We start from the raw sequence: 26,154 nt of genomic DNA on the forward strand, positions 1-26,154 counted from the left end.
CATCAGAGATAGCTGTTTAGTGTAAATTGATCAAGTAATACTGTCATAACCATGGGGGTCACTAGGCCCTTTTTTTATGAACTTATGCCTCAGGCCCCAGTTTCATTTCAACATATGAAACTGGTGCAAGGCTTCGGCTACGGCTTCGTCCCGTCTTTTAGTCTTTGTGTCACTGTGTTCTTCAATCCGCAGTGGCGCTGAGTGACATGGTTTTCAAGCTATTGTTATCTAATTTTTTGACCTTCTGAACATCTTACACATATGTAGATCATAGAAATCAAAATTTTCTCAGGGTAGCATCCTCCTGAACCCCCCTAACATTTGTGATCTCAGTGGTGATAAACCTGGCTACATTATTGGATTAATGCATGTACAATATGGAAAAAAGGAAGTCCTATTTGCTTTATAAGTTATAGTAAAAAAAAAAAAACTTGCCTAGGGTGCCAGAAAGGCTAGAAACGACCCTGGTTTGGTGTCTGTCACCGCTCTGTTACGACCCCCATAACAAACAAATAGCTTCTCTGACTTACGCCGCTGTGTAGTGTTGTGGATGTATGCTTGAAGAGCAAGGAATGGACACAGTCTGTGAGATCTCTTCTGCTTCAGGGTTGTTAATGGCGGAGGGCGTAAGGTCTCAAGAGTGGATGTACAGAAATGAACCTTAGGCTGGTAGTCAGGATGAGGATGCAAAATCACTTTCACCCTTCCTGGGACAGGGTCATGCCATGATATATCAGTCTTCTACTGGTCTCATATGATGCAAATTCACAGCTCTGATTTCACCACATTTAAACTTTGGAATACAGCGAAATGTGAAACTTTTCGCATAAGCTAGTGTTTCCGCGCTCCAATATTCGCATAAGTATGCATGGAAGTCAGTGGAATGAAAACTGTAAAAAAAGAGTAAATCAGGGCTGTCAAGCTCAGTTCTTGGAGGGCCACTATCCTAAAGAGTTTAGCTCCAACCAGCTCCAAAACACCAGCCTGAAAGATTCTAGTAATCCTGAAGACCTCGATTAAGCTGGTTTAGGTGTGTATAATTAGGTTTGGAGCTAAACTGTGCAAGACAGTGGCCCTCCAGGAAGTGAATTTTGCAACACATAATCACACCCAACTCGTCACATATTGACGCTTGCAGGACCCTTCGGCATCACTTTTTAACGCATAGGGTACCACTTTAATGTCATTTTATAAAACGCTCAGGGAAATCCATTTATATTAATGACAAACCTTTGGCATCATACAGAGACGATAGGCGTTGGGCATGGGAATTTTATCGTCATGAATGCCGATATGGTTTTTGTTGGAGAGTGATTCTTAAGTTAATCAGCAAGCATAATTTTATTTACATTTATTTATTTATTTATGCTATTTAGACACGTTTGAACACATAACCCAACCCCATTCCTAAACCTACTTATTTGTGTATTATATGATATAAAACACAGGATATAAAAGGCAGGTACAACTGCAGGCACAATTTATTAAAAAAAGCACAAATATTTGCCGCTCGAAGAAAAATTATGTCAGCTTTGATAGTGAATTTGCATTGGCTCTCGTGTGTCTCGTGACCGAAAGAGTCGTGTGTAACTTTTGAATGAAATCTGACTGAGTGCACAATTCCTTCGTTGTTCTAAAGTTAATGACATTTTTTTAATAATAATATATTTAAAGTTGAACCGGCCATCAATCCTAGCTTCTGCACTCAGACGCAAGCAGCTCTGTTGCTTGTTTGTGGTAAAAAAATTAAGATTTTTAGAACAGCACCGAACATAGTAGCCTATATAAAAAAGTGACTGGACTGAAACATAGCCTTTCATTTAAACTGATGCTCTACTGTGCCAAGAGACATTTCGAAACATTTCAATACACAGCAAATTTACCAACTTTATTGTACGGTGTGACATTTTTGGTGTTGCTCAGTGTTGAAACAGTGTACCTTTTTATCCACGAGTGTATAGTAGTTTATATAAAGAGTTATTTTTCAATGTAACATTTTTAACAACATATGTGGTGTATTTCCCACCATACTCCTGTTACAAGCATGCCATGCTCCACCCTCTCCCAGTTACAACGCTCACAGTCACCGTACTGATCACACGTACCTGCACTCCTTCAGCACAGTAATCACCACCAGCACTTAAGCCCGGCACACACAGTCAGTCACTGTCCGGTCTCATTTGCAAATGCTTTCGTTATTGCTCACTACCACGGACAAGTGCTATTGCCTACTTACCTGTGTCTCCTTCTCTCCCGAGTGTCTCCAACGTCCTGTCTCCTGGTTCCTCGTCTCCAACGCTCCAGCGATCCCGTGTCTCAGTCTGCCATCACTCCAGTCATCTACAACAAGACGTATCGTATTATCCTTTGTCATTCTGCCCGGATCCAATCTGCCCTTTATCCAACTCTGCCATACTCATCCTGGTCCATTGCAATGAACTCTGTGTTTCACTGTCTCCAGTTCTCCATGTCATCTCTGTTTGTAACAGAAGACTGGAACAACACCGAACACCAGGATGAGCACCCCGGATCCGTTTCAAGAGCTCGTCGATGCAGTTCTGGAAACAATACCGTCGATGGAGTGCGCCAGTCCAATGGCCCGACCGGCGCCCTACTCTGGTTTGGCGGAGGATTGCAATGGTTTTCTGCTTCAATGCACACTGGTCCTGGAGATACAGCTGCACTTGTCTCCACACGATCGCACCAAGGTGGCCTAAAGCCAGAGCCCAAGTCTCTGTCCTGGACTCCAGCTGCTCCCCTTCATTGTGGAGGTGGACGCATCCACCACTGGAGGGGAAGCAGTCCTGTCTCAGCAGCAGGGGAATCCCAGTCGCCTCCATCCATGTGCCTTCTTCTCCCGCAAACTCAACCTGGCGGAGACCAACTACGACATCGGCAACCGGGAACTGCTTGCAATCAAGTTGGCTCTGGAGGAGTGGAGGCACTGGCTAGAGGGAGCCAAACATCCCTTTCTGGTATTGACTGATCATAAGAACCTGAACTATCTACGAGAGGCCAAATGCCTAAATCCCCGACAAGCTCGATGGGCGCTCTTTTTCACCCGGTTCAACTTCAACATCTCCTACCGACCGGGTGCCAAGAACATCAAGGCAGACGCCCTTCCACGTATCCACACTCCCGAAGAAAACACAGAAGAACCCGAGTTCATTCTGCCTGCCCAGCTCTTTGTCGCCCTTATCACCTGGTCTGAAGAGACTCTGCTCTCTGCCAATGCCTCCAACTCTGTCCCGCCGGATTGCCCACCCAACCTACAGTTCATTGCCAGGCCTCTTCGCATTCCACTCATCCATTCCTCACATACCTCACTGGGCACTGGTCACCCGAGGGTCAATAAAACCCTCTCGCTGCTACGTCAACGCTTCTGGTGGCCCCGGATGTCTGCTGATGTCAGAAGGTACGTGCAGGGATGTTGGGAATGTGCCATGGCAAAGAGTCCTTGCCACCTACCATCTGGCAAGCTCCATCCTCTGCCCATTCCTAACCGTCCCTGGTCACACCTAGGAGTGGATTTCATCCCGGATCTGCCCGTCTCTGAGAACTGTACCTGTGTGTTAGTCGTAGTAGACCGTTTCTCCAAATCCTGCCATCTCATTCCACTCCGAGTTCTACCCACTGTGCTGGAAACAGTAGAACTGATGTTCAACCACATCTTCCGATATTATGGCATTCCCGAAGACACTGTATCTGACAGAGGTCCGCAGTTCATTTCTAAGGTTTGGAAAGCATTCTTCTCCCTGCTAGGTGTGACCATCAGTCTTTCATCCGGATACCATCCTCAGACGAACGGGCAGACGGAACGCAAGATCCAGGAAATAGGACATTTCCTCCGTACCTTCTGTCATGGCCACCAGGACTCCTGGAACCAGTTTTTAGGATGGGCCGAGTACGCACAGAACTCACTACGCCAACCTACCACCGGCCTCACTCCATTTCAGTGCGTACTCAGCTATCAACCCCCACTGTTCCCCTGGTCAGGGGAACCCTCCGATGTTCCTGCCGTCGATTACTGGTTCCGGGAGAGTGAGAGGGTCTGGGACTCTGCCCACCATCAACTTCAGAGGGCCCTCCGCAGACGCAGGATGACAGTCGACCTGCGCCGTTCCAAGACTCCCTCCTTCCAAGTGGGGCAGAAGGTCTGGCTGTCCACCCAGGACATCCGTCTGCGTCTGCAGTGCCGAAAGTTGAGTCCCAGATTAATTAGCCCGTTGAGTCCCAGATTAATTGGCCCGTCCTCACATCCAGCCTTTTCCAAGAGAGAGGAGAGGAGACGCACCAGCTCAACATGACTGACACTGTCTATCACTAACGGCAAGCCAATGTTCATGGAGGAAATATTCAGGCAAAAGTTTGGACACACCTTTTTGTTCACTTTTTTCTACTATGTCACAATATCCAAAACATCTGCTTTTGTTTTCATCAGAAGAAAGAAACTCATACAGAATTATAACGACATGAGGGTGAGTAAATGATGACAGAATTTTCATTTTTCTTTAAACTATCTCTTTAAGAACATTTAACACAAGTTTTAAACATACTGTATTATGATTCACACCAATGTCATCACTGGATAAATTGAATCAACAGATAAAGAAATGTTTGTTGAATGCCTCCATGAATGACTATCGTCCTGTAGCCCTGACCCCTATAGCCATGAAATGTTTTGAGTGGCTTGTCATGAATTACATCACGTCATGTCTTCTTACTAGTTTGGACCTTTGCAGTTTGCACATAGAGCAAACCGTTCTATGGAGGATGTCCTATCTACTGTGCTTCATCTCACTCTGACACATCTGGAAAATTGAAACACCTACGCCAGGATCCTGTTACTTGATTTCAGCTCAGCATTTAATACAATCCTGCCACAACAACTTGTTGAAAAGCTGCTATTGCTGGGTATGGATATCGGGATGTGCAGATGGATTTTGACTTTTTGACAGAGAGACAGCATACTGTGAGCACAGGAGCACCACAAGGATGTGTATTGAGTCCTTTAGTGTTTAGATTGCTGACACATGACTGTTCTGCTAGTTTTAACAGCAACCACATCTTAAAGTTTGCTGGTGATACTACAGTTGTCGGCTTCATCATCACTAATAATGATGAATCTGCTTATAGAGAAGAGGTGGAGCAGCTGACAGTGTGGTGTAATACACACAACCTTGCCCTAAACACCAATAAGATCAAGGAGATGGTTGTCAACTTCAGGAGGACCAGTCATTGGCACCATCTCCCTTTGAGCATCAGCGGATCTGAGGTGGAGAGGGTACACAGTGCTAAGTTATTGGGGGTCCGTTTGACGGATGAGCTGACCTCCAATGTCAACACCACAGCTGTCTTCAAGAGGGCTCAACAGCGCCCTTATTGTCTCCTTGATCTGAGGAAGGTGGAACTCTCTATTCCAGCAATGAAATATACTAATTGTTTGAGATAGGAATTTTGGGTTTTCATGAGCTGTATGCCAAAATCATCAGTATTAAAACAATAAAAGACCTGAAATATTTCAGTTGGTGTGCAATGAATACAAAATATATGAAAGTTTAATTTTTATTATTACATTATGGAAAATAATGAACTTTATCACAATATGCTAATTTTTTGTTAGCACATTAGTACAGCTCTGGAAAAAATTAAGAGACCACTTAACATTGAGAAATCATGTTAAGTGGCCTCAATTTTTTTCAGAGCTGTATGTTTATTTGTGACTAGCCCTTCTGGGAGTGCCTAGCTGGACGGTTACAGTGTGTATGTGTGTGTTTTCTTAGACATAACAGCTAAAGTGTGATGCATGTTTAATATCTAGCATGCTATTTTTGCACAGCATCATTTAGCAGTCAGGGTCATATCACATGGACTGTTTGCAAGAAATATGCAAACGATCCAAAACCATTTAACTCTCATTTTAATGTTGTCTAATAGCCTAAACTAGTCACCATCCAAGATTTTCTATAGGAGGCAGACAGAGACAAAAATCAGGAGGCAATTTGATGATACAAAAATTTGTTTATTGAATATTCTTAGTTGCATCTTTCTCAGCCAGGCTTCATCTGACCAGTACAACTTCAACAAGTGTTAATATAGTAAAGCAAATAAATGTACTGCTGCACAATATCATATGGAGATATTTCCTGATCGCTCATTTGCTTTTGTAGAAAATACAGCATACAACACAAAATCAAGCAGTAATAGGAAAAGAATATAACAATGAAAATTAATAAATCTGAATATTTAGTGATTGGATAGATGTTAGATTACTCTTGATTGTAACATTGAAACATGCAAAACAAATAAACAAGAAGTGTAATGAATGTATAGATCAAATGAAATGTATATATTTTGAATTAATACGGTGTCTCAGCCTCTACAACAATGATTTAGTAAAAACATGGTCTCATAGCTTATTTCCAGGGAATGCAAGACCTGAGAGCAGAACCGTTCATTATAATTTTGGAGCCCTAAGTGAGTTTCTCCCTCGGGGAAATAGACTCTGTGTCCCCTCAGCGGATAGGACCCTAAGTGAATATCTGAGGAAATTTCTCCCTCGGGGAGATAGACTCTGTCTTCCCTCTGCAGATGTTGCCTGATGCACCTTCTTAGTCTTAATCTTAAAAAACGCCTTGACTGATACCCTGAATGCGATGTAGCCCTATTTATATTTTGATAAAAGCATCTGCACAATGCATTATTGTTAAATGCTGATGTTTTACTTAACTCCTCTGGATTCTTAAATAGAGCACAGTTCAGGTCACTTCTTACTCCAGAGCTTTCCAATACATACACAGTTTCACACCAGAGATCTTCATGATCTGTTCTTGTCTTCACATCAGTGACTTTAAACTTCTCATATGGAGGAATCAGCACCTCTTCCTCATTAGGAAACGTTGAGTATCCTGACACATCAGCACCTTCACAAGTTCTGATTTCAAAACAAGATGTACTTCCAAACTCTTCTGCTACTGTACGATTAAGAGAGGATGAAGCAAATGAGCCAAAACGGACCTCTGAGTTCAGAACATTCTTATTAAATTCAACATTTGTTCCACGATAAGTTGACTTGCATCCATTTTGTGTTTCCTTCAGAATCTGTATCGCTTCTGTCAGCAAAAACTGAAGTGAATACCATGTGTATTTTGAATTTCTGTTTTGGTATTCATGTTTATTAGTACGAACAGCATCATTAAAATCCTTATAGAGATCAAAACCTGAGTTAGTGTACACATAAATGGCAACTGAATGATTCCATGTCAAGTTATCATTTGGGATCTTGGCATTATTTTCAGCATCCTGCCAAACTATTCTGAATTTACGTAATTCATTGAGTTCTTTCTCTAACAGTTCTGTCTTCACCCGGTCTCCCATGCTGTTTTTGCAGCCGACATAAAGGTCATCAACAGAACTTTCTGCCATATCCAGTGGAAATATCTGTCCTACATCACCAACTCTGTGATCCTGCATCAACAGGAATCGTTATGATCAGTCATCAGTATTCATTTCTGTAATATTCATACTAGAACACGAGCTCACCTGTCCCAGAGCAGCTGAAATGAGAAGAAGAGCTTCAATAATCAGCAGCATCTTCATTCAGTCGAATCCCTCAGATGATCTAGAAGATCTAGTTTGGCCCAGATCCTGACACACAGCAAACAATCTAAGACAAAACAGGCAAGATAAACCTCAACAAAATAACAAAACTAAATAAAATATTTAAGAGGAAGGAAGAAATGATCATACTGTGATGTTCACTGATTATCTACCTGTTATGTATCTTCTAATGTACTCCTCTTAAAACTTGGTATTCTTGTTGTCCTTTTGTGAGGTTCTTTAGCAGCTCATGATCAATGAAGGGTGGAGAAGATCAGAATCAAGCCAGATGACAACAGCGGTATTTAAACCAACAGAAGAGGAAGTATGCTTTTTTTATATCAGAAAGAAGAAATGTATGTGATGGTTATGGAATGGTTTAGCTAGAAAATAAAACGCAAAGCAAACTTTTTTCTTTTTTTTAAATGAATCAGCTTAAAAAGGTTTTTTTTTTTAAGTTAAAGTTTTTTAAAGTACATTTTTTTAAATTTAGTTGTCAAGACTCCTGTTATTTCATCATCCAGTCTGATATATTTAGATTTTCTTCAAATCTTTGCATCAGGATATGAAACTGCACTTATGCTTATTCTTCAATAACCAAGCGTTTAGTTCTGCTCTTCACTCGAGAAATGCTTGTTTCATATCTCGATTCAGTCATGTAGTGGGTGAAATAATGCTGGAGAGTCAAGTCTTAAAAGAAGTATGACAACTGTGTTCACCTGAAATTGGTGACACTTTATAATACTGATCCATCATTTATAAATAACTACACATGAATACGTGAGTAACACATTATTGACACTCTAGTAACTACTATTAAGTATGCACTTTTAGCTCATTTTTTCACACATCACAGAGGACTACCAAGAGCTAGTATATACAGATTTACACTCACCTAAAGGATTATTAGGAACACCTGTTAAAGTTCTCATTAATGCAATTATCTAATCAACCAATCACATGGCAGTTGCTTCAGTGCATTTAGGGGTGTGGTCCTGGTCAAGACAATCTCCTGAACTCCAAACTGAATGTCAGAATGGGAAAGAAAGGGGATTTAAGCAATTATGAGCGTGGCATGGTTGTTGGTGCCAGACGGGCCGGTCTGAGTATTTCACAATCTGCTCAGTTACTGGGATTTTCACACACAACCATTTCTAGGGTTTACAAAGAATGGTGTGAAAAGGGAAGAGCATCCAGTATGCAGCAGTCCTGTGGGCGAAAATGTCTTGTTGATGCTCGAGGTCAGAGGAGAATGGGCCGACTGATTCAAGCTGATAGAAGAGCAACTTTGACTGAAATAACCACTCGTTACAACCGAGGTATGCAGCAAAGCATTTGTGAAGCCACAACACGCACAACCTTGAGGCGGATGGGCTACAACAGCAGAAGACCCCACCGGGCACCACTCATCTCCACTACAAATAGGACAAAGAGGCGACAATTGGCACAAGCTCACCAAAATCAGACAGTTGAAGACTGGAAAAATGTTGCCTGGTCTGATGAGTCTCGATTTCTGAGTCTGATGGCTACTTCCAGCAGGATAATGCACCATGTCACAAAGCTTGAATCATTTCAAATTGGTTTCTTTAACATGACAATGAGTTCACTGTAGTAAAATGGCCCCCACAGTATATATATATATATATATATATATATATATATATATATATATATATATATATATATATATATATATATATATATATATATATATATATATATATATGATTACGGGTGAATACAATTGTCATACTTCTTACAGCATCATTCCAACCACTACATGACTGAATAAAGATATGAAACATACATTTCTTGAGTGAAGAGCCTAAACAGAACTAAACGCTTGGTTATTGAAGAATATGCATAAGTGCAGTTTCATATCCTGATGCAAAGATTCTAAGAAAATCTAAATATATCAGACTGGATTATGAAATAACAGGAGTCTGGTTCTTGTTTTAAAAGCACAAAAGTGTTTTAGACATTAGATCCATTAGATAATTTCTGTTGTTTAAATGATTTGTCATTTTATTTAAAGGTGGACGGCTCATGCTGTCATAGAAACTGTAATTTTTGTTTATATTTATTTATATTTGTTTATAATATTTCTTGTTTATATGCATAATGCCCACGTGTATTGGTTATAGGACATGATATGGAATTATGCAGTTGAAGGTTGTTTGATTGTAATTTTTAATTTAATCTGGATTAGTTTCTAGATGGGTGAAAAGCATCTAGAAAAGCTGTCTGTAGACCAATAAGAAGTCCTGTCCTTCCTGGGCCTGGTTACCGCAGATGGTCTTCTTGACCCTAAGAGGTGTCTGGTTGTTGTCCTCATATCTTTATCTGATGGCGTTTGTATTTGTGTTAGTCCATCAAGATACATTCAAAATGTAGCAAACATTTGTCCACTGTTATGGGCAGAGAGTAGCCTAGAAATCTAGACGCACCCTAGCGGCAGCAAATCTAATCTGCCGCGAGTGTCGTCTAGCAACTCTCAATACCCTTCTGAGCTGTAAACGCCAAACTCTGGTCGGGCCAATCACATCGTGTATAGAGTCGGTGGGCGGGGCCATAATGACGACGGCCGAGTTGCGTTTGCGTGCTTCTAGTAAACACAGAAACTGGCGAACGGCGGTCTTTCGAATTAGCTTTGACCGCGACTCTGGAAGACTTGGAGTTAAGCTTTTCTCTGAGAAAAGAACAAAGAGCGGCACTGAAGTCATTCTTAAAAAGGGAAGATGTGTTCAGAGTTTAGCCGACCGGATACGGCGAATGTTTAATCAGTCAGCGAGCTCTGCTTCACCTTCGTTGCTCTGGTTGGTGTAGCGCTATCCTATCGCGTGCAGAGGGAGTTTGAAAGACAACCGTTTATCCGCCCCTCAGATTGAGCTGTCTATGGTGAGTTTCCAGACCAAACATCTTGATGTGGCTCTGGCTTGTCAGGCTAGGCAGAGAGGGGTCTGGCCATAAACTGGGCCCTGGAATGTTGAGATGGGTTAAGTGTGGACTTATGTTTGAACGAATCATCTGGAAGATTCATTTGTGTTTGTGCCAAACACAATTTCTACTCTGCATTAGAGCCCCAGTTTCAACCATGTCATCACTAGTATTTAGCACTGGGACATTGGCAGATGAGAACAGTTGCTGCTGTGACAGTTATAAGTGCAAATTTACATGTATCTACTGACTTAGACATTGTGCTGTATAGTTGTGTGTGTGCGTGTGTGTGTACTGAACTCTATTTTGTAAATCTATCACTCCTGATGTGGTGGAACTTTATATTGAAGCTTTATTGTTATTGGGAGAAGCACTAAGGTGGGAATCAATTTCTTTGTTAAATATTCTTTTTCTTTTGTTTTGGGTTTGTAATGAAGGCTATATTCATCATTTACTTTACCCACTAATAACCTGGTATTATTCTTGTTGTTTTGTGAGGTTCTTCAGGAGCTGTGATGAGAGGATTATTCCATAATCTAGTCTGATATATTTAGATTTTCTGAGAATCTCTTAATCAGGATATGAAACTGCACATATGCATATTCTAAATAAAGCAGTGTTTTGTTCCCCTGAGGGACTTAACTCTTGATAACCATGCTTCATTTCTGGATTCCACATGTAGTGGATGTCAGCTGTAATTCCTCAGTGTACAAATTCTTGGCAATTTAATTCACGCTTGACACATTATCTTCTGGTTTCCTTCACTTTGTAGGAAATTGAATAATGTAAATAATACAAAAATGATGGTAAAACAATACAATTATAAACACCAATGAAATGTCTTTCTTTCCCTTTAAGATATACAGTGGGGCAAAAAGGTATTTAGTCAGCCACCAATTCCCCCACTTAAAAAGATGAGAGAGGCCTGTAATTTTCATCATAGGTAGGCTTCAACAAAAAAAATCCAGCAAATTATGGTGGAAAATAAGTATTTGATCACCTACAAAAAAAAGCAAGATTTCTGGCTCTCACAGAACTGTAAAAACTTCTTTAAAGGTCCTGTTCTTCGCAATCCCATCTTTCAAAATTTAGTTAGTGTGAAATGTTGCTGTTCGAGAATAAATAATACCTGTAAAATTATAAAGCTCAAAGTTCAATGCCAAGTGAGATATTTTATTTAACAGAAGTCCCCTTTCAAAGCCTACAGCGAACGGTCGGTCTGGACTACACCGCTGCACTTCCTTCAGTAATGACGTCACTAGAACCGTTTGTTGACTAACCCTCCGCCCACAAGAACACGTAAAATAGGGGGCGTGGTCTTGTTCCGGGCAAAGTGCGCTAAGCTGCTGTCCAATCACAACACGGGAAGCGCTGGCCCAATCAGAACTCGTTACGTGTTTCTGAAGGAGGGACTTCATAGAACAAGGAAATCATCAGGCCGTTTTTAGGACAGAGGAAACAGCGCTGTACAGATAAGTCAATTGTGTGAAAAATACTGTGTTTTTTTACACGCGAAACATGAACTCATGTAATATTGCACACTGTGAACATAATCAAAGCTTCGAAAACACGCGAAGAACGGGACCTTTAAGAGGTCCTCTGTCCTCCACTCGTTATCTGTATTAATGGCCTGTTTGAACTCATTATCAGTATAAAAGACACCTGTCCACAATCTCAAACAGTCAGACTCCAAACTCTACTATGGCCAAGACTAAAGAGCTGTCGAAGGACACAAGAAAGACAAGGCTGGGAAGACTGAATCTGCAATAGGTAAACAGCTTGGTGTGATGAAATCAACTGTGATAGCAACTAGAAAATTAGTAGTATACAGAAAATTAATGATTTACTGATAATTCTGAGGACAAATGTGTTAATATGTCTCTGTAAGTGTTGCTGTAGTGCTGGATATCAGTCATGCAATTCACAGACTAAAGATAAAGATGAAGATATATGTGGCAGGCGGTTACATTTTGAGACAAGTTTTTGTTGACTAGTAATAAAGTCTGACTACGCCACCTTGAGGAATAACCACAGGGAAAATACTCCAACCACTCCAATTAGGTAATAAAGCACAGGTTCGGTTCCTCATACAATTAGGCCAGAGAGACAAGTATAAAAATTAACAAAAATATTTATTAATACAAGAATACATTTAAAATACTGAAATCACAAAAAACACTTAAAACCCCACTTCAAACAAAAGAACACAAATTACTCAAAGGATACAAAACAAAACCAACTTAAGATAATAATGATGTACGTATATGAAAAAGGAAAACTGAATACCAGCAGGGCTGAGGCTCCCAATGGCAGGAATCAATGTAGAGTTTGGTTTCACAAGAGCACACTTCCACACACATACACCTCTAAATCACACTTTCAAACACTCAAAGTGTACACCGCACACGATGAAGGAGAACCACCACCAACAAAGAGGGAGATCAAGCCACCCATGGGACCCCAGCTCCTGGAATAAATCAAAAAGAAAGTTAATAACTATATAAACGAACAGGGCAATAATGACAGTATGAACATCACAAATGGAGCAATTTCTCATGTAAATGGTATCAACAACAGACAGAAGTAAGGGGAAGCAACGATGTAACCTCAGAAAGATCAGATAGTTAATCGCCTGAAATTGTTACAAACATCAGCTTCAACTCAGTAGATGATCACACTATTTGAATTGCATAAATAGATTGTGCACATGCAAATACAACCATAGAACTTAATTTTACAGAAAAGAAAATCAGTTCAATTAAACAAACTTCCACAAAATGAACAAAGAAAAACAAAAAAAGGTTAAATGATTTAATTCACTCAGAAAATAAAACAAAGGAGACAGAGGCCGGTTTAATCTCCCAACAAAACCAAAATGTAAACCAGAACACTAAAACGGCACGTAAAACTCAGACCGGCAGTCCCACTTTTTAGGCACGGCTGTATAAACTGCAGCTCTTTTAACAGTGCGAAGATGGCAGCAAACGATCACAACATAGAACGAAAGGGAGAATCTATTTGGATATCATGCCAAACGAAGGCTTTATAGGCACAGGTTTGTCGCAGTCATACCTACCGATAGCACAGTGGGATACAGGAAATCGTGCCTGAGAGGCAGACAGTCATCAAATCCAATAAGCAGCACAAAAAGGGCAGCAGCACCAGAACATAAAAACTGCACTATATAGCCACCGTCAACACAGGCAACCAAAGGGGAAAACGGACGTGAAGCATCCCAGGTAACAACCAATCGGCCTTTAAATAGGAGATGCTACTCGCTGATAAGGAAATACTGCTGTCAATCACCTAATCCTGTTACATATAGTTCTAAAAATCGTTCTCAATATTAATAGCAGAGTTCACAACACAGCCTTGATAACAGCACAGAGAAACACTATCATTGGAATCACTTTCAGAATGATTTTATCCAGCTGGTGAACGATAAAAACATTGACAGCATATCAGAATAAATCCTGCTGTAACAAGCTCGAGCATCTGAAGTATCAGACAAGGGTGTGCCTAATAAACAGAAAGATATCATTCGCTGTTGTGGACGCTGATATAGTTATTGTTACAGTTATCTTTATAGTTATCGTTCTTAGTGTGAACGGTTCTTTAGACATGTGTTATGGATTAAAAACTGGAAAAATAATCCAGACCTACAGTTGTAACATTTACTGACTGTTGACCGGTAAAATCCGCAGAAAGTCAATACACCAGAAGAATGGAAACAGTGTGTCAGTGAAGGTGGTTGTGAATGTGTGTAGATGTGTGTTAGTTACAGGATCAGAGAATGACACCGTTCCTCCGTCATAGTCCAGATCAACTCTCACACGCTCAAGCTTCTGTTTAACAGGAAAACCAAACTCAGACAGTCCATACCGCACACACCAGACATCATTGTTAAAGAAAACACATCCCTTCCTCTGGTTTGATGCTGTAGTTACTCCAAGTCTCCAGTATCGATTTTCTTGAACCTCCACATCCCAGCGGTGTGTTCCTGAGTTAAAACCCTCTGAACCCAGAACACATGGATAACAGTCAAATCTCTCCGGATTATCAGGAAGCGGTTGTTCATTCCCGATGTCTCTCACACTGGTCAGATCATCAGACAGGACAAACCGTGGATGAGCCGTGTTTGGATCCAGAATCACAGGAGCTGATGAGACACAATCAACAGCTGCTTTTATTCTGATCTTCATATAATGATCAAGAGTGAACCAATCACAGATTAATTAGGAATTATGACACTCCTATTGAAACATTTTCCTCTGATCACTGTTAGTGCTTTTAGTTACTCATTTTTATAATCATGTCTAAAGCTTAAAGGGGTGATGAATTGAGAAATCAACTTTCCCTTGAGCCTTTAATATATAAAAAGTCATGGTAATATAAGAATTTATTGTAAGATTCAGAGCTAAAAACTTCCTTCTTAGTAAAAGCTTTTATAGACACCAGGCCCAGAAAATGAGGCTCTCAATTCAATGACGTATTACAAGGGTGAAACACTGCCTCTATGTGTAGCCCCGCCCACCTGCTTATGTAGCCCCGCCCATCTGCTTCTATAGCCATGCCCACCGACTCGTGGAGCTAAATTAATTGCGCTACCAAGTGGTCCCACTCTACAGACTGTTAAAGTAACACTGAAGCAGTGATAATGAGATAAGGAAACACTGATCACCATAATGGTGACTAAACATTTTCGATAAAACATTAGGATCTAAACTCATCTAGACAGACATTGTCAAATATTATAAACAGAAACATCACGCACACTCAAAAAAAATTAAACATCAAACATTTTACTACTGTCGAGAGACTAACAAACCCCATCAAATCACATTCTCAGGGAATTGCTCTCTGAAAGCAAATGCAATGAGTTTTTCTGAGAAGATCAATAATATCAGACAGGTGATCAGTATATCCTCGTGCTGTGCTGAGGTCAGACATACTCATCCACAATTTCAGAAATGAATCACTATGTTTGACTTTGAGGCAATTGATGGCAAAATCTTGGAAGAAACAGTACAGCACCTTAAAACATCAACCTGCACCCTTGGCACAGTCCACTTCTTTTTCAAAATAGTTTTTAACTGTTTAGAAGCAGATCTCCTAGATGTGGTAAATGCCTCATTTCTTTCTGGGACTTCTATCAAACTCACTGAAAGCTGCAGTTGTTATGCCCCTGCTGAAAAAAGAGCAATCTGGATGAGACCATTTTAAGCAACTATAGACCAATCTCAAATTCTCCCTTTCATAGGCAAGATAATAGACACTGTCGATCACAACATTCTTCTTTACAGGCTGAAAAACTGGGAAGGGCATTCTGGGCTGGTCCTTAAATGGTTCAGGTCATACTTAGAAGGGAGAGGTTATTATGTGAGTATAGGTGACCATAAGTCTTAGTTGACATCCATGACATGCGGAGTCCCACAAGGGTCAATTCTTGCACCACTCCTGTTTAACCTGTATATGCTGCCACTGAGCCAAATAATGAAAAAGAACAATCTTGCTTACCACAGCTATGCTGATGACACCCAGATCTACTTAGCACTATCACCTAATGACTATCACCCTATTGACTCCCTGTGCAAATGCATTGATGAAGTTAACTGGCGCCGTTGTACTGTGGCTGCCGTCGCATCATCCAAGTGGATGCTGCACACTGGTGGTGGTTGAGGAGAGACCCCTGTCATAAGTGTAAAGCGCTTTGGGTGTACAGTAGTACTTATGAAAGCGCTATATAAATGCCTCCTTCATTAATTCATTCAACAACTGGATGTGCCAACACTTTCTTCAATTAAACAAAGACAAAACTGAAATCACTAATTTGGAAACAAAGTTCAAATTCTAAAGGTGAACACATATCTTGAGGCTAGAGGTCTGAAAACAGTCAGGAATCTTGGTGTGATTTTAGAGTCTGACCTGAGTTTCACTAGTCTGAGCAATAACTAAATCAGCTAACTATAATTTTAGAAATATTGCAAGAATAGGATGCTTTGCTTCCAGGCAAGATCTAAAGAAACTTGTTCATGGTTTCATCACCAGTGGAGTGGACTTTTTTAATGCACTCCTCACTGGCCTTCCCAAAAAGAAATCCGTTTAGCTGTGCCTTTACTAAATTAACACTGTGCCACTGTCCATCAACAACCTTTGTTCAAAGGACCTCAGAGATCTAACAAATAACAAATCCTCCTCTGCTGAGATCTTCAGAAATGTAATGTCTTCTTTTATCTTCAGTTGTGGCTGGAAGTTTCTCCCTTTCTTTTTTGTTCTTGTTTCTCTTTCATTCAGTGATTCTGACAGCAGGTCTTGTTAACAGCAGGTGTTCATCATTAATGCTCAATCATCATTTAATTATCTCATTAAACTCAGCACTGCTTCAATGGTACTTCAACTCAGTAGTGAGCACATACATGAACACTAGGCAGTGTTCATTTAATAGACTTTTTCAATCTTTTTAGATGTAACAACAACTATAACATACAAAGTTTCAATCTACTGAGATATATATCATAATATCGTTGGATGCTTATAATGTCGAAGTCTAAATGCTTAATAGCTCTTTTTGACATATCGGGGGTCCCTGCTCCATGTCTCTATCACCAAGGGTGAAGGCCAGTCTTAAGAAATATTTTTGTTTTTTAACGACAGAGTTTGAAGTTTTCTGATTCTACTATCCTGCTCACAAAGTGAATCTGAACAATATTTTATAATATAATTTAAGAACATTCTTTTCAAGAACTTTTTAAATAATATATTAAAAAAAATAGTACTTACTTTGGAAGTACAAAATATTCTACACTTTCAAGTTACAAAATAAAACAAAATAAACAGTTTAGCAAAATGTTATTCTTAATTTTGTGTATAGTTGATAATATTTAATATATAGCAGAACTAGTATGATCTTCACTTACTACAAACTGAAATTATCAGTGCTTTTGAGTCATGAGAAACCCATGTGTGATTTACAGTGTGTGAGAGAGCTCAGATCTTCTTCAGACTCACTGTACTGGATGATGTCCTGCATCTTCTTCCAGACTCTGAACGGCAGGTTGCCCAAGTACCGTGGCACATGAATCAAAGCTCCAGAAGCCATCTGTGGATCCGGCTGTGAGATCTGGACTCTGGAAGAACATTCAGGAGTCAGAACTGCAGTAACTTTGGATCAGAACCAGAGAGACCAGAGACACCAGCAGATCACTCACCTTTCCATTGAGACTGGAAACCTCTGCAGAACAAACACAGCATTAATCATCAAGAACTCAATCAGTCAACCAATCAATCAATCAATCAATCAATCAATCAATCAATCAATCAAATGATGTGAAATCAGACCTTCAGAAAGCAGGCATCATTGGCTTTCATCATCTCCTCCATGTCTTTGATTGTGTTAGAAAGAGCTGAGATGTGTCTGTTTATCTCCTCCAGCTTCTCCTTCATCATCTGCTTCTTCTGCTCCTCTTCCTCCCTCAGTGCAGTGATCGTAGCTTCTTCTTCATCTCTGAGAAACTGATGAAGCTTCTCAAACTGCTGTTTAATCTGACGCTCTGTGTGCTCAGCTTGAGACTGAAATCACATCATATTCACTTCAATCCTGTCAAATAACTTATTCTGGAGCAGCATGAAGAGTGAGTGGGGAAATGTTGATTAGTGAACTGCAACTTTAACTTTCTGAAGTACACTGAACAAAATTATAAACGTAGCTTTTGTTTTTTCCCCCATTTTTCATGAGCTGAACTCAAAGATCTAAGACATGTTCTACACAAAAGCCCCATTACTCTCAAATATTGTTCACAAGTCTGTCTAAATCTGTGTTAGTGAGCACTTCTCTTTTGCCGAGATAATCTATCCAATTCACATGTGTGGCATATCAAGATGTTGATTAGGGAGCATGATTATTGCACAGGGTGCATTCAATGGCTGTGAGAAGTTGCTGAATATTGGTAGTCACTGGAGCACCGATCCAGAGCTTTCTAAACATGCTCAAATGCGTGACATGTCTGGTGAGTATGCTGGCCATGCAAGAACTGGAGTGTTTTCAACAATTATGTACAGATATTTGCAACACGGGGCTGTGGATTATCATGCCGCAATATGAGGTGATGGTCCTGGATGAATGGCACAACAATGGGCCTCAGGATTTTGTCACGGTATCTCTGTGCATTCAAAATGACATCAATAAAATGCACCCGTGTTCGTTGTCCATAACATACGCCTGCCCATACCATAGCCCCGCAGTCATCATGGGCCACTTGATCCACAACGTTGATATGAGCAAACCGTCCACCCACACAATGCCACACACATTGTCTGCCAATCTGCTTTGTACAGTGAAAACTTGGATTCATCCGTCAAGAGAACCTCTCCAAAATGCTAGAAACCATTGAATGTGAGCATTTGCTCACTCACATTGGTTACGATGACGAACAGTCAGGTCGAGACCCCACTAGGAAAGATGAGCATGCAGCTCAGCTTCCCGGAGACGGTTTCTGACATTTTGTACAGAAATTCTTTGGTTAACCAATTGTTGCCGCAGCTGTCCTGGTGGCGGGTCTCAGATGATCTTTGAGGTGAAGATGCTGGATGTGGAGGTCCTGGACTTGTGTGGTTATACATGGTCAGCGATTGTGAGGCCGGTTGAATGTACAAATTCTCTGAAACACCATTGGAGCTTATGGTAGAGAAATTAACATTCTGCCGTGTGATAACTTTTTTTTATCGTGGGCATTTATTGTGACCATCCTAAGGCACACCTGTGCAATAATCAACAAAAACAAGAGGCTTAAAAAGGAGAACACATGACTAAGACAACCAATGAACAACCAGAATTCATTACCGCATGACAAGACAATCAATCAATCAATCAGAACATGACATTCACAAAGGTAAGCACAAGACATGGGCTGCGTCCGAAACCTGGAAAATGCTGCCTTTGGGGAACACATTTCAAGGCAGGAAGGCATCGAGGCACGTCTGAATCCAATGTGTGCTTCTCTTCCTGTCTCCTGAGAGACCTTCATCTGATCGAGTTTTGAAGGCAGCATATGTGTCCGTCGCTGTCTTTGGTATCCCTCAATCCTGTGCTTTCCATTCAGTGACAGTAGAGCTGGGGGAAAATATGGCTTCCGAAAGTTGCGTTTGCTGGTCAGTTTGTGTGTAAATGTATGTTTTTTACCAATATTTTACACTTCTGATGTAATTACTAATGTAGTAATTAAATATGTGTTTAGTTCTCACCAAAGCTCACTCTATTTTGCTGTAGATCATTAAACTGTTACACTGCCTTAGAAGTCTGTCCGAAATTAGATCCGTGAGGTGCCTTCATGCACAAAACACTGCCTTACAAGTCATTGTCCGATTAGGCAGCGAGGCAACGAGTCAGCAGCCTAGGTTTTCGGACGCAGCCGTGATCACATGAGGGCAAGGAAAGCACATGGCAAACAGGAAGCATGACAGTGAGAATACAAAATAAAAGACATAAAACAAAACCCAAAACTAACCATAACAATACACATAATGTTGCACTCATGAATATTAATCACATTGTCTGCATAAACAATTAGCAAAAATAGTCTGAATAAAATAAAATAGTCTAATAGTCTGTAAACTAATTAGCTAAAATAAAAATGTGGAAGGTAAGGGCGCTAGCCAATTAGATTAGTGCTGCTGCATTTCAGTCAATAAAGGAACATAATTATGTCAGACAAATCAATTCAGTTCAGATCAAACTCATGTCAAAAGAATCAGCCCTCACCTTGATATGTTGAACTGTCCTCTCAAACTTTCCTTTAATGTTTCTCTTGTGTTGAAGTTTCTCCTTTAATGACTTCAGTGCAGTATTGAGCTCCTAGAATTGAAAGAGAAATATATAAGATACCACAGATTTTGGTAATATGACTTTATATTTAATAAGCTTAAAGGGGTACTTCAGCGCTGGGAAGATGAATCTGTTTTTAAACTGGGTCATTAATGTAGTAGAAATGTGAAATTATTTTTTAATTTGGTGCTTTCTAGACTGAGAAAAGACAGAAAATGTATTTTTGTCTCATGGGGATGAAAGACTACAATTCCCAAAATGCTTCGCTGCCCTGTGAGGCCATTCACAAAGCCACCGCTACTGGATTACAGAGACTGAGTTCCTACAATTAAATACTGAACGTGTCTGTTCAATGTTGCCGCGTGAGTTTCACAGCAGACTCAGATTACATTTAACGTCATAAATGAGTTGATGAGTGATGAGAGCAGAGGTAATCGCGACCACATTCGCGGCATACATTCACAACGCGTTTTCAGTTCATGCCTTTGGAAGCTTAACTTTCATAGAAATTAATTTGAGAAGTTAAAACACTTACATTGCTTAGCATCCGTTTAAATTAATGCCTGTAGCTGAGCTGTGCTGTGAGTGTGATCTCCATTCCCCATGCACGAGTTGAAAACATGCTGAAATGGCTCCCTCTGCTGGCTGTAGTCTTTAGCCTCTGGGCAATCATTCCTCTCGTGACGCAAATATCGTCAATTTGCGTCACGAGAGGAATTTTTCCAGAAATAAAATGCATAAATCTCTTGTCTCAGGGGGATATAAGAGGGGGGAGCACGATCATTTGAATATACTCCAGGGTTTCTACTGATACAAAGCCATATGTTAATCGCTGAAGTAACCCTTTAAGTTTTTAATCTGGGGTCCGTTCTTCGTACATCACTTAATATATCTGAGATGATTTGACAGATCCCAAATTTTTTTTTTAAAATTGTGATAACTGATCTCTAGCTATTTTGGTTCTTCAAACGTATTTGAGGATTGGATTAAAATATCTGGATTACAGTTTTTCTCAATTGCTCAAACACTAAAACCCATCGGCTGAACAAAGTTCTCAGTTGCCTGAACTTGTTTAGCTAATTGTGCAGCCTGTTGTCAACATCTTAAACCATTTCACATGTAAAAACAAAGTTTGCAGAGCTCACTTTGACTTTTCAGCAAAACTTTAAACACATCCTCATTCTCAAAACACATGCTGCACTCTAATGCGCGTCATCCATACTGGCAAACACATTAAAATACAAATGGAGAACACAATGTTGTTGTGTTCACTTACCGATGTCATATGGTAAATGCCACTAGAGGGAGTTGTTGTATGATGTGGGAACTGGTATGCAGGTAAGGGAAGAAGAGTGTGGTGTTTGTTTTGAACTGAGCCTGCAGTGCTAGTAAAGACACCATGTGAGTCTCTGATCTCTTGATTTATATACTACACAACAGATGTCATTGATTGAACACAACCGCTCAAAACTGATTTAACCTGTTTCAAATGATGAGACACAACCAGTATAAGTGCAGTGCATTGTGGCCTGTATACTGTACAGTGAACAAATTGCATGGTCCTGAACATTGTGCTGAACAGTACTGACTGCTCAATAGATTTTGACCGGTTGCAGAATTACAGTATCACAGAGACAAAGGACAAGTTTGTGAGTTGCAGGGTACAATACTGTAAAAATGGAAATGCATTGTATTTATTGTGCTATTTATACGGCAATTGAGTTATGCGTATATGTTACGCACTTTATAACGTGTTATGTGCACGCACTCCACACAACTAAATCTACCCAATGGGGTGACAATGCAAATCATATGCAGGTGGCTTATAAATCGCACAATAAATACAATATGTGTGTGTTAGTGTAACCCCTACTGTTCGGACCGGGACTCGAACCCGGGTCCGCCGGCATGAGAGTCGGAGGCTCTGACAAGGAAGCTAAAGGCTGCAACCTCTAGCGTCAGTCGTTAGAGCGTCTCTTGAGGTCAGAAGAGTGAGGTTTACTCGCACAGCAACTACTACTAGCTGGCCTCTGTTACACTTAGCCTATATGCACATATCCACAACACTAAACTATATCCAATGGGGTAACATTTTGGTGTATTAATCCCACAAAAAATACACTTTGTGCTATATATATTCATCTGAACAATGTGTTTTATATTTTTTGGTGTAATGTTTACTGATTGCTTGATAGTGTTTATCATTTTGATCACTTGTTTATGATTTGAGAGCAGTGTTTGATTTTGAACACAGGTAAAACTGTTTTGAGGTGAAAGTTTCATTTTGCCAGAGGAGTCAGAGGTTTTGTGAATAGTGCTTGAAGAGGAGGTTTTGTGTTTAATGGTTTCAGAAAATGGAGCAACGTTTCAGAAATAGTGTTTTACAATTGAGAAAAACTGTAAGTTATCTGAGATCACTGCTCGTTCCTGTGTTCACTGAAGAGGGCAGATGCATCGAGACTCGGAACTACGATCAGCGATTGGTGTCAAGACAACGTAATGACATTATATAAATAAAGCCACCCGGCAAAAATTGACAAATTAAAAAAATACCCCCCCCCCCCCAAAAAAAAAAAAAAATAAGTTGTTATAGATATTAGATAAGTATTTGTACACCTTTTACATTTTTATTTCAATGTTGAAATTTTATTTTTAACTCTATTTGAAGCAGATTTGTTACGTGACAGCTTAATTAAAGTTTCTTAACGGTCAAGATCAAATGATCTGCATCTCTTGCGCTGCATCAAGCCATCCCATAATATCCGTCATCACTCAGATTAATGCACGGTTCAGAATTTTTATGTCTATAGTATGTGTCTATAGTATTATACGCACATTTTACACAACATTATAATATTATTTCCAAATTCATTTTTATGTTATTATTATTATTTTAAATGATTATTGCCCCTGGTTCAGTAATGAACTCTTGTAATAAAGTAGCAGTGGCTGGGACAGATTTTAAGTATCACCTCGAGATGAAATCTAATCCGGTTTAAGCTAACGGATCTGTTGCTATGACAGCAAGTCCAGGATGAGCTTCGAAGAACCAAACAATCCGAGATCAAGCCCAGTCGCCAACAATCAAATCCAGCTAACTGAGTTAGCCACGTACGAAGAACAGGCCCCTGATCTATAAATCTGTCTTACCTGATATGATGAAGCCACTTCACTGATGGGTCTGAATGTGTGATGTTTGTGCTGTTGTGAATCTTTGCACACTACACACACCGGCTGTTTGTCCTCCAGACAGAAGAGTTTGAGTTTCTCACTGTGTAAACTGCAGAGCTCCTCACATCCTGATAAACATCTATTATTCCCCTCCTTCAGGAACGACTCACACAAGTTTTTTAACACACGATTACATGGAGGATCACCTCTTGAGGATCTTCTCCTGCAGACAGGACACTCCTGAGCTTCCTTGATTCTCCAGAACTGTTGAAGACACTCTTTACAGAAACTGTGACTACATGACAGAAGAACAGGATCCTTGAAGATATCACGACACACGGGACAAGACAGCTCTTCTGCAGACACATTTAGTGAAGCCATTTTCACTTTTTGAGATCCAACAGTCTAAAATTTACTTTCACTTTATGCACAATGGTTTCAAAAATTAATAATCACAGAGATCAGCTGTCTGTTCAGAAACAAACTTCTCAAAAATCCTCATTGAAAGTGTTTCTCTTCAATCTTCATTGGTTCCCCTGAATCAGCTTTTTTGTTTGTTTGTTTTGATGAAAGATAAGCGAGTCCGTATGACAGGAGAGATAAGTCTGTCTCTTCCTGGTTAGTTTTGTAACAGGGCGAGTTATGTGGGTGTGTTTAAACAGGTCAGAACAGGAACATCAGTGTTTCTTCAGCATTCAGTTTTAAGAAAAGGCATTCAAAATGAACCTACATTGAAACTATCCAGTATACTGCACAATTACACCTTGATACAAACTTAAATTGATACATTTTTATTTTATTTTATTGCAGTATTTGTTGTTGAGTGTGTTTGAAACTCAGAGTTTCTCCAGAGTGTGTCATGAACAAATCTTTGTCAGAATTATTTCTTCACATGTTAATAAACACACATCTGCTTTTTGTGCTGGTTGTCAGTGTTTGGAGATGTAGGCAGATGAGTGGAGTAAACAAAACCATCTTGGGCTGCCTGTGTCATGTTTTCTGAATAGGGAACGAGGCGCTGCATAACGATGACGCAATGGAAATGCCCTTGGGTGGTGCTAATTATCTGAACTTTAACTCGTATAGATTCCATGTACAGACTCCTCAGTTGTGCTCCTCAGATTTTCTAACAAAGAAGCCCCCCTCGGCAGTTCCTCATTGCCTATTCTGAGAACATGGGTTACACAGGTAACTTTAGGCATTTTCTTTAGGTTCACTCAACGCTGCGTAGCAATGATGCAATGGGAACGATATACCATTTGCGCTAAGCTAAGCCCTGCCATATCTGGCCCAATAACTTTCTTCTCTCTTTCTTTTTGTTGTTGAGCCAGACCATACTCAACCAGAATTAAAGCGACCTGTTTATGTGGATAGAACCTAGGAACCATATAAAACTTGGATTAAAGTGTGCGGAGAGAACCAACTTGCCTCCACACAAATATCCTCCAAAGGAACTCCTCTAAAAAGAGCCTGGGAAGACGCAAAACTCCTAGTAGAGTGAGTTTGAACACCCAGAAGGGAGCTTCCACACCTCATAAGCCAAAGAAACATCTCATTGCGCCACTGGCTAGAGCAGTCTACAGACACTCTGAACAGGGTAAAGCAAATGAAGCATCTCCTCCTCTGCAGAGGAAAGAGAAGGGGGACAGAAAGAGTGAAGAACGCTCAATTGAGACCGAAATGACGTGGACAAAACTTAGGGGAAATAACCAGGCCTGAGTCGCAGAAACACCTGCACTAGACCCGGGGCCAATTTCATGCAAGGCTCACTCACAGAAAGAGCCTGCAGACCACACATCTGAGAGTCTAATGCTAACAAAAGCACCACTTTGACAGTCCAAATCTAGTCAGTGGCTGACTCCAATGGTTTGAAAGGAGGCTCCAAAATAACTGATAAATTCCAGGTGGGGACACTAACAGGACGTCCAGGCCTCAAGTATCTAACTCCACGTATATAATACGTGGCGGGGTCTACCTAAGGGAACCTTGTCTGACTCCCAACGGGCAGTGACAGCCGTGACAGTCCCTCAGGAATTCCAGCACTGAACCAACTGGGGATCCACAAAATGAATCGTACACCAAGACTCATTAGTTAGACGAGTGGAATTAAGGGTGCTTCCAGGATCTTGAGAACTCGCAAGAAAAGATCGCTCAAAAATGGCAGCTTTCTAACGGGGTGCAAATTAGATTGGCCACTCAGAAAAATGCTCATCGAGTTTAGAGGACTGAGAATGGTGAGGCTCGTCGGGCCACTCAGTGTTGAGCTTCTCAGTAGCACGTCCAGTGTAGCCTGCAGAAGGCCACGCTTCCTGGCCATTTGTTTGGATAAAACAAAGTGTAAAAACAATTTTCTTCAGCTTAATTTTAGGACAAAGTGTTTTACCAGCTGAAGTTCAAACATTTCACAAATATACAACTTGAGGAGTTTTAGTCTAAAAGACACAAGGAACAACTGCCTTTAAACATCCAAAGCTATTCTACAATGTCTGCACTTCTGGAGAACAACAAGAACCAAGTAGCACAAATCATTTCTAAATAACTTTGAAAGTGAAAGTTACCTCTTTGGGGTACTTAAATTCAAGCACATACATTACACCATAAAGTAAAGCAAATACATTAGGGAGGTC

At 40.3% G+C, this 26,154-nt stretch overlaps 2 protein-coding genes across 2 annotated transcripts; both read right to left on the reverse strand.

Moving 5' to 3' along the window:
- Nucleotides 1–6,365: 6,365 nt before the first annotated feature.
- Nucleotides 6,366–7,797, reverse strand: LOC137049945 (ecto-ADP-ribosyltransferase 5-like). Its single transcript, XM_067428693.1, has 3 exons — nt 7,773–7,797; nt 7,543–7,666; nt 6,366–7,467 (listed from the first exon to the last, which is right to left on the reverse strand). Exons 2-3 carry the CDS (start codon nt 7,597–7,599, stop codon nt 6,373–6,375), a joined length of 1,152 nt encoding a protein of 383 aa, XP_067284794.1. The 5' UTR covers nt 7,600–7,666; nt 7,773–7,797; the 3' UTR covers nt 6,366–6,372.
- Nucleotides 7,798–12,649: 4,852 nt separating this feature from the next.
- LOC137091456 (nuclear factor 7, ovary-like) lies at nt 12,650–24,793 on the reverse strand. The gene is made up of 6 exons (XM_067455899.1): nt 23,507–24,793; nt 20,294–20,386; nt 17,875–18,105; nt 17,745–17,767; nt 17,545–17,663; nt 12,650–14,695 (listed from the first exon to the last, which is right to left on the reverse strand). Exons 1-6 carry the CDS (start codon nt 23,906–23,908, stop codon nt 14,211–14,213), a joined length of 1,353 nt encoding a protein of 450 aa, XP_067312000.1. The 5' UTR covers nt 23,909–24,793; the 3' UTR covers nt 12,650–14,210.
- Between the last annotated feature and the right edge of the window lie 1,361 nt (nt 24,794–26,154).

This window comes from Pseudorasbora parva, chromosome 2 (genome assembly GCF_024679245.1).
Source record: "Pseudorasbora parva isolate DD20220531a chromosome 2, ASM2467924v1, whole genome shotgun sequence".
In the NCBI taxonomy this organism is placed as follows: domain Eukaryota; kingdom Metazoa; phylum Chordata; class Actinopteri; order Cypriniformes; family Gobionidae; genus Pseudorasbora; species Pseudorasbora parva.

Excerpts from the sequence above, each read along its gene's own strand:
- LOC137091456 (XM_067455899.1), bottom strand. The coding sequence starts at position 23,908 with ATGGCTTCACTAAATGTGTCTGCAGAAGAGCTGTCTTGTCCCGTGTGT. Across the intron at positions 18,106-20,293 it reads GGACAGTTCAACATATCAAG|TCTCAAGCTGAGCACACAGA; the intron begins GTGAGGGCTGAT and ends ATGTGATTTCAG. Across the intron at positions 17,768-17,874 it reads ATGATGCCTGCTTTCTGAAG|AGGTTTCCAGTCTCAATGGA; the intron begins GTCTGATTTCAC and ends TTTGTTCTGCAG.
- LOC137049945 (XM_067428693.1), bottom strand. The coding sequence starts at position 7,599 with ATGAAGATGCTGCTGATTATTGAAGCTCTTCTTCTCATTTCAGCTGCT. Across the intron at positions 7,468-7,542 it reads TTTCAGCTGCTCTGGGACAG|GATCACAGAGTTGGTGATGT; the intron begins GTGAGCTCGTGT and ends CTGTTGATGCAG.